Here is a 9,023-nt window from a genome sequence, read left to right as displayed (position 1 = left end):
TACAACCTCTCACAAAAACTAATTTTCCAGGAGATTAGACAATAAAAACAACTGTTATATAGACTTAAAAATTGAAACTTTTATTGAACAAAACCTCATAACTCAATGGGAAATTACAAAGGAATTAACCAAAAAGATTTAGCCTTCCATGCGGAGGCAAAACAAAAGAATTACTAAGCAAAAAATAAACTAAGAAAACCCTATGAAACTCTCTCTTTTCTCCTTGATGCTTGTGTCCTTTTATAGACTTTTCTGATCCAAGGATCTTGGGAAAATATTGCAGTTTAGATTTTGTAAACAGTTTCCACTTTCCAAAATTCTTTTTATTTTGCAGAAGATTTGCTTCCAATTCTGTTTCTGGGATCTTTTAGCTTTTATTTTCTCTTTCTTCTCTTCAGAATTTGTTTTCTGTTTTGATTCAAGAAGCAACTTGGACTTTTGCATATTTGGCCCATTCACAAAGGTAGATGCTTCCTTCAGATAATTTACTTTAAAAACACAAAATTAACAATAATAATAGTTAAGACCCAAATAAACTCAATTACAAGAATATTAATTAAAACAATGGATTTATTTATTATTATAGTCCAATAATCTATGAATAAGGCTAGTGAGTGTGAATAAATATATGCTCATCAACGAGCAACATTGATGAAAAATCATTCAGCCACCACATTTTTTACTAAGAAGAACGAAGAAGTTAAAGCCTCACAAAGGAAATAACCAACAATTAAGAGAAGAATATTAATTTTTTTTCCATTTTCTTAGTCTCCTAAAAATGTTTAGGAAATAATTTTTTGTCTAAAAAAATAGATACATAAGTGGGCATAATTTGGACCAATTTGGGCTTGAATATGCCTTGATTTGGAGAACCTAAAGCCCAATTGGAAGTCAAGCTACAACCCTCTCCACTAGGGAAGTCAAAAATCCTAATTGGAGAGGCAAGAAGAGAGTTTACATGTTCACCTACATGGCCACATGACCAAGCAACAAATGGAGGAGCATTGGAGCTTAAAAACACTTGAAAAATCAAAGAATTGAGCACTGTGAGACTTGTTTTTCATGGAGTGACGAAAATACAAGTGCATCTACCCTTTGCACAATTAGTCTGATGTTCCCAAGTGCATGAAGACTTTTGAACCTCTCCTATTATAAATAGAAGCCTACCCCCCTCCTTGTGAATTGAACTTGCATAAAAGCTTGTCTTCTTGTTTTTCAAAGTCACTTAAAAATGGGAGTATTCTTCTCCTAGGTTCTCCACCATGGATGCGTTCTCAGAAGTGGGTACCTCTCAAGTTTCTCTTTTGAATCTTGGGGAAAAGTTTGAAGTTCTTTTGAGTCTTCCGCTAACTTTTGAAGGGTGCTTACGTCAAGTGTATTGGTGCACTAGTTTAATGAAATACCTTTTGGTTCAGGTTAGATATTTGAATGAACTAAAATATTCCTTTAAGTGATGCCATATTGATGGAAACCAAGTAGAGGATGCTCAAGCCCATGAAGCCCAAGCCCAACAAGGGGCCCAAGCCCAACAAGGGGTCCAAGCCCAACGAACTACTAGGAGCATGGCAAGAGCTTTGGGACAAGAGTATAATAAGATGGCTCTTCTTATTTCTTTTGTAGAATAGGGGTGCGGATGTAATAAAGAGGTGTAAGTAGTAAGGTAGTCTAGGGGGAGTGTGGATAGGAGATTAGGAGGTGCCAAACTAGGAAGGAAAGTCACACTTCCTTCATTGTCTAGATTGGCGCCGAATTTCATTACATTTAGGTGTCATTTAGCTTGCATTTTCAGCACCTCATAGGCTATAAATAAGGTGCTTCTCTTTGTATTTTGGAGATTGGAATTTTATAGTAGAGAGACTATACTCAAATTTGGAGAGAAATTGTGAGTCTAGAGTCTTCTTCTTCCTTTGCCTTATCTTGTGAGCTATGGTGAGCTTCAAGTGGCGGCACTCCATCACTTATCTTGGATCAAGGTGCCAAGTGGCGTGAATGGCTTCTTCCAATTCTCAAAATCCAGCAAGCATCTTTTTATAAGTGTTCTTCTTCCTTTTCTTCAATTTTCCATTCGGTAGTTTTAATTCCTAGTGTTTTCCTTCATTTTCTACCGTTTACATTTGCATTTCCAGCTTTGTTCTTTGTTTCTTTTCGGTTCAGTAGCTAGCTTTTCAATTCTGTCCAGTTTTTAATTCTTGTTCTTCATTCCTTGTGTTTTGATTCCATTTGACAATATATGGACTTCCATATGAGTCTTGGTTGGTGCTAAGTCTTGGTGAGTTCTTGAATTAGAACATTGATCCAATTCTAAAGTAAGGTGCCATTTATGACCAGCTCAAGTTGCTCCTAAGAATGTCAAAGAATCATGTATTCTTGTAGTTACATTTACATCACATATACCATCTTATTATGAAAGGGAGTGCATATATCACCTTCAAAGACTTCAAAAAAGGATAAAATTATCGATGAGTATAGGCAGAAAATGGAATTATTAATGTTGAGGGCTAGTATCAAGGAAAACCAAAATGTTACCTTTGTTAGGTTTTAGAGTGACCATAACCTAGAAATTCGGATAGGGTTGAACTATTCCATTTAAATGATTTGGTTTAATTATGTGTTAGGGTAGAACAACAAATCAAGAAAAGGTCTACCTTTAGGAGAGACTATCCTAACACATCCTATTCCAGGAGAGAGTATAATAAGAGGGGGGATTACCTATCCCAATATGGGTATAATGATCCTAGAGGAAAAGGTAGGGAATGGGAAAGGGAAAGAGAAATAGAAAAAGAAAAAAAAAATAAAGAAAGTTCCTCCAATGAAACTAGAGCTAGAGACATTAAATGCTTTCGTGTTCTTGAAAGAAGGCACTTAGCTTCTGAGTGTTCTAACAAAAGAATTATGATTTCAAAAGACCGAGACATTGAAGGTCAGGATGAATTGACATCTTCACCCAGTGAAGATAAAGTTCTAGTGACCGAAGAGGAAACATATCCTCGTGAGGGAGAGTTGTTATTGGTGAGAAGACTTCTTCCAAACCAACCAGTTGAACTAAAATAGTCACATCAAGAAAATCTTTTGCACACACGCTATAATCTTTCAAAATATTTGTTCAGTGATTGTTGATAGTGGATCTTGTTGCAACTGTTGCAATTCTAGGTTGATGGAAAAGTTAGTCCTAATTACTAAACCCCATCCAAAACCTTATAAACTTGAGTGGATTAATAATGATGGTGGAATAGTAGTGAAGGAACAAATAAATGTACATATTTTCATAGGAAAATATTTTGAAAAATTATTGTGTGATATTATACCTATGAAAGTTGGACACATTATAATTTGAAGGTCATGTCAATAGGATCATAAAATTGGACACGATGGCTACATCAACAACATATCTTTCACCTACCAAGGAAGAAAAATAATTTTAATTCCTCTAACACCGCAACAATTGAAAGAGGATGAAATAAAAATGAAAGAAAATTTTGAAAAAAGAAAAAAATAAAAATAAATAAATAAGAAATACAAAAGAAGAATCTAGAGATAGGATTTCCAATAAAATATGCATGTTTTTGCACTCTTTTGAAGAAGGTAATAATTTATCTTTATAGAAAATTCAAAATTTACATTTTGTGAAGAAATTGCCTAATTTAGAAAATGGAAAACACAAAGTAAATAAAAATAATTTCAAAAGAAGGCTCAAGTTTTTCACCTAAAATAAGGGCCATATTATTTTGGTATTTTCTTTACATACATTTGTATTTTAATAATGCTTGTTGTTTTGTACATATGGATCCATGATCCTGGGGAAAAAAATAAAATAAAAGGTGGCAACCTTTGAGCATCATTCAAATTTGAGGATATATTTTTCCCGACCAGTCCTCGGTCATCGACTTAGAGACTGACCTCAAACATCGCGCACCGATGCTTGGCAATGGAAGGGGGACACGTGAGGTGGGTCCAGACGCACCTACCAGGGGATTGGTTAGTCTTTGATATTGGTATCCTAAGCCCTGATGTTGGAGATCGATATCAGACCTCGCCAATAGAGGGAGAAGATCGAACATCGGTCGTCTGAACGTTGTAGAGGGCCATGTAAGGTGGGCCCTAGAGTTACGATAAGTTAACAGTTAAAGACATGAGATATGTGGGAAGCCTAAGTCACGAGGGATCCATGCACGTGGTGTGTATGACGCATGATGGCGCAGCACGTGTGAATAATCCTGGGAGGCGTTAAGGCCCATTAGGGTTGGGGTTTCTAGGGAAAGTTGCATGCATGCACGTGAATACTTAGGGCACCCACGAAGCAGATGGCGCTAGAGATTAGGTGCACAAGTTGGTACCCAAGCGGCCACTCTGTCTTTCATTGCACTCTAGTTAAGGGAAGTTCATGCGCCAGATACGCTAAGATCCTGTGAATAGCTACGCAAGGACATTCTCCAAGGAACCCTAGACCAAGGTAACAACACAAAGGTAAACCCTAGTTTCAACCTATATAAAGGGTGCCAAGAACCCTAGTAAGGTACGCAGTTTCTAAGACTGAAGCTAATATACACACTTGGTGTTTCTTTGCCCTAATACTGACTTGAGCGTCGGAGTGCAAATGGACGCTAGGGCGCCCCTTTGTTTTTGTAGGTGAGAGGTTTCTTGATCAAGAAGGTACGATTCACGGGCAAGATCGAAGGGCCAAGCAGCTGTTGGAGTCAACCGGCGAAGCGAGTCAACCGGCAAGAACAATATCATTCTCAAAAGGTAGGGTATAATGGAGGACCATCAAGCCACCACAATTTTGGGCAGAGAAGATTGAAGAAGATAGAAATTTAATTAGAGCATCCACTTTTAAAAATTTTTTTCTTTTTCTTAAAATGATTGTAGAAAATAGTGTAAACCTTTATTCTAGACTTATATTTTGGGCAAATTTTCGTAGGTCATGTTTGGACCAATTTTCGTGGATCATTATTGGGCCTAGTAGCTTAGACCCGTTAAAGTCAATGAAGGCCTAATCTTCATGGATCCTTCGAGCCACATTCATTGTTATTGATCCCTTAACTAGAATCTTTCATAATAGGTGGCATGATTTTGTGAAAATTGGGGTTGAAATCATTTGTTTGGAGGCTCGTATTTTGGTGCAACTAGAGCCCCACTTCATTTTAGGACGATCTATCTAATGAGTATGATGCTTGTTGGTTGAAAACTCAACAACTTGATATTGATGAGACGGAGGAAACCCATTTTGTTGTTGTGCACTAAAAACTTTGACATTATCAATATTTGAGTTGTCCATACCTTGAAAATGTGTACACTCATATGTAGCATGACTAGACATATTACATATTTCACATAAAGTCACAAGAATTGATTGAAAATTATGCCTTTGCATATCTTGTTAACGAGGTTGTGTTATGTTCTTCGTCAATAAGGCTAAATTGTCAATCTTATTTTGGTGGTGCTGCAAAAGAGCCCGTCATGTATACTTATAAATTGTCTCTTTTTTTGGTCCAAAACTCTTGGTGTGTTTAGTAAGGAAGCAAGCTAATCTTCTTGTTCATAAGATTGCTCTCCTAAATTGACACTGGCCAAGGCATCGTTATTTTGTGATGACCTCTATGACATTGATTGTAGTTCCTCTTATGTTCACTCTATCATTTTAATGAAATATAACATTTATTTAGAAAAAAACAATTGATTACAAAATTTTGAATGAAAGAAATTAATAAAAAAAAATTAAATATTAATATCCAAAGTGAATTTTAGAAATATAAAACTAAACAAACTTCTTAATAGTCTTAGGTAATTTTTATGTAAAACATTTATATATATAAATGAAATATAATATTTATGTATATGATATTAAACAAGTCATTCAACAGTAGTATATAATGAATACCGTGGTTCAATTTAAGAGAAAATAACAAAAGTCTATCCATAATCGTTGCTTGATATAAATCTAATTCTTATCAACTGCATTCATTCGAAAAATATTTCAGATTTCAAGAGATTTTCTGGTTCTCTGGAAGCAAACAGATCATTGAACAGAACAAATAAAATGATTCTTCTAGCCAACAAGATCCAAAATTCCATTGATTTTGCTTCCCATGAAAACAGGACCCCATCTGTGCTGGGGCCTCATCTGTGCCTGACCACAAACCTTCGTCATTATTATCATTAATATTAATAGTACTAAAACTAAGACCATACATAAATATAAATTCCAACTCTTCTCAATACTTGTCAGAATTTTCATTTAAAAATTTATTTTCGAGATTTTAACTAACATTCGCGTTTCAAGAGATGCAGATTGCTTTAAGATCTCAACCCATTCATTATCTGCAAAATCCTTTACCTCTATTACTATAATAAAATTAATTATATATAATAATCCTACTCAATATATATACCTAATAAAATTAAATTCTAGTTATATATACTCAATTGTGTGTGTGTATATATATATATATATATTATTTAGTATATATATTAAAATTATAATAGGTTATTCATTTTTTGTTATACCATAAATTTTCATAAAATCAAAGCAATTATAGGAATAAATTAAAAATATGAGTGTTAACTAAATTACACTTCCCCCGACAAATTGAACTTTTAAACTCAATCTTGCATATTTTCTGAAAAATTGTCCCAACCTTGCCAAAGCTTCCCTCTTTAGCTTTATCATTGTTTATCTACTTTTTTCCGGCGTGCACGCGTGGGTTTATACATTTGAAGATAGGATAGAAAGCATCATAACAAGAAAATTGTTAAATAAGAGAAGGAATCATTAACTAAACTACGCATAATGACTTGGCATTTCATCAACTAACACATTTTTAATTGAGCGAAAAGGCTCCAAACAGCACATAAGAACATAATTAAGCTCTTATACTCTAATGTAAAAGTGCGAAAAACACGCGTGCCTTACTACATTAAACTGTATCAGACTTTAGTTTGAGGTTAATTATCACTAATTAATATTAACGATCGAGTTTGGTTAATTAGTCATACAGTGATGGTAGGAGTTGGATTGGTGATAATCATTTTTTTCTCCTTTATAGCTGGATCCTCCAATAGAACAACCTTGTCCTTCTCTCTAACCCCAACCATATGTAGATATTCATCGTCATCTCTCTCTTTTCCCTTGAAGAGAAGCCTTTGCTCTCGGGGCTCAAAACTTGTGACCACTGACAGGATCATTTTCAACTCTCCTGCAAATTTTTACTTCTTCTCAACTTTTCTAATATGGACCAGCTAAGAAAGAAAACAAACATTTATTGGGTCTTATCTCCTAAATAATATGCATGAATTCTTCAATACATATATTCCCCTATCCAGGACTCAAATATACAGGTAGTAACAAATATCAGAATATATTTCACAACTCATCCCTGGCTTTTACTATTTAAGCCATGAATAAAGTTCCTTTTAACACTTTAATATTAAAAAATAATCATTCTATAATTATTTTTTTGAAATAAAACATTGTGTTATAATAAAATAATAATTTTATGTCAGAATATATAAAACTGATGTTAAGCATCATTGTGTACATCTTGAACCTAATTTTTAGTAAAATCTAGAGCGAATAGGAGAAAGGAGTGTGGTGGAATAGACATACCAAAAGTCGATGTGGCCTCAATAGAAATTTCGTGTGACTGTGAAACAGTTGACACCGTAATTGTGATGAATCCCTCCCCTGCACTTATGTTACTCTCTCTCTTCTGAACAAGCATGCCACCAGGCCTAAGTTCCCATTGGATTTCAGCAGTGCCTCTGCAATCTTTTTCTCTGGGTGGTGTTGCTTTGTTCCCATTTCCAAGCTTTGAGCTGATTCGGCTGAACCTCATTAACCTCAACTTAATCATCTTGCTTAATTTGTTGGAAGAGCTGAAAGAGTAGTAAGAGGAGTTGAAGCAGTTGGGGCAGTTATATAATACTAGAAAGCGTGCATATGGACGAAGAAAAGCATGAATAAAATATAAGTTGGCCTTGTGTTGCTAAAAAGCAAGACTTAAGAGAAGGGAAAAGCCAATGAGTTTGGAACATGTGGAAGACAACAGAGGCATCGGTTTTTCTGCTGATTTTGTGAATCACTGTGGCACATGGGTGGTAGGTACCTAAGAACACGCTAGCTTGATTAGTGGGCCAAACTCAACACATTTCAATAGCTACTTGCTTCCTTCTACTTTTAAATTGAAATCGATATTTTTGTTCAAGGAAAATGATAGTTCTAAGAACCGGGATTCCTCTAATCTATCACCCACACCTCAGATACAAAGATATTGAATCTCAATTACCACAATAAATAAATGTAATAACTTATGAATTTTTTTAATTTATTTCTTTCAACTTCTTTTCATGTTTCTTTTCTCTAATTAAAGCTAGATAATGGACATATGATGAACGGGTAAAAAATTGAAAAAAAAACACATGAAAACAAATAAAAAAATTAATGATCGTGAAGTACAGTTATCATTAAAATTAATAACCTACTGTATTATTATTAATTTAATTACGTTCAAAATTGATTGTTTTTATTTTTTTATGTTTATAAATTTTATTTCAAGTTTAATTACCTTATTAATTTTATTTTATTTTATTCGGTTTAATTATTAATAAAATATTCAATAAATCCCTCAATTTTTAAAACATATAACAATATGACATTTTCTATTTAGTTAGTATTGTAGTCGATAACAAACCAATGTTAATGGTTTGAATTTATGCATAATTGTTAGATGAAAATAAGAAAAAGCAGATGATGCAAATGTTTCGTTTTGTATGATAGATGATAAATGATGATCCTACGATAAGTACAATCCAAGATTATAAGTTTTATTAAGAAAAAATTCAACACCGTATAATTTTTATTAAGTATTGGAAAACCACAAAACATAAAACATGAATCATTCATCATTTGTAATACGAATGGTTTCAACAACATGCAAGACGTAAGTATTTCTTCTGTTAAATGATACAACACTCGATAATCTTTTCTTATGTTTGATAAAACGCTTATATGATTATATAATATGCTT

At 33.9% G+C, this 9,023-nt stretch overlaps 1 protein-coding gene across 1 annotated transcript; it reads right to left on the bottom strand.

Annotated features, from left to right (window-relative positions):
- Positions 1-6,769: 6,769 nt before the first annotated feature.
- Positions 6,770-8,048, bottom strand: LOC137826270 (BAG family molecular chaperone regulator 2). Its single transcript, XM_068632174.2, has 2 exons — positions 7,604-8,048; positions 6,770-7,193 (listed from the first exon to the last, which is right to left on the bottom strand). Exons 1-2 carry the CDS (start codon positions 7,848-7,850, stop codon positions 6,988-6,990), a joined length of 453 nt encoding a protein of 150 aa, XP_068488275.1. The 5' UTR covers positions 7,851-8,048; the 3' UTR covers positions 6,770-6,987.
- Between the last annotated feature and the right edge of the window lie 975 nt (positions 8,049-9,023).

This window comes from Phaseolus vulgaris, chromosome 8, assembly GCF_051622355.1.
Source record: "Phaseolus vulgaris cultivar YP4 chromosome 8, ASM5162235v1, whole genome shotgun sequence".
Taxonomy (NCBI): domain Eukaryota; kingdom Viridiplantae; phylum Streptophyta; class Magnoliopsida; order Fabales; family Fabaceae; genus Phaseolus; species Phaseolus vulgaris.
Note: the sequence above shows the minus strand (reverse complement) of the source record. Positions and strands in the feature narration are given on the sequence as shown.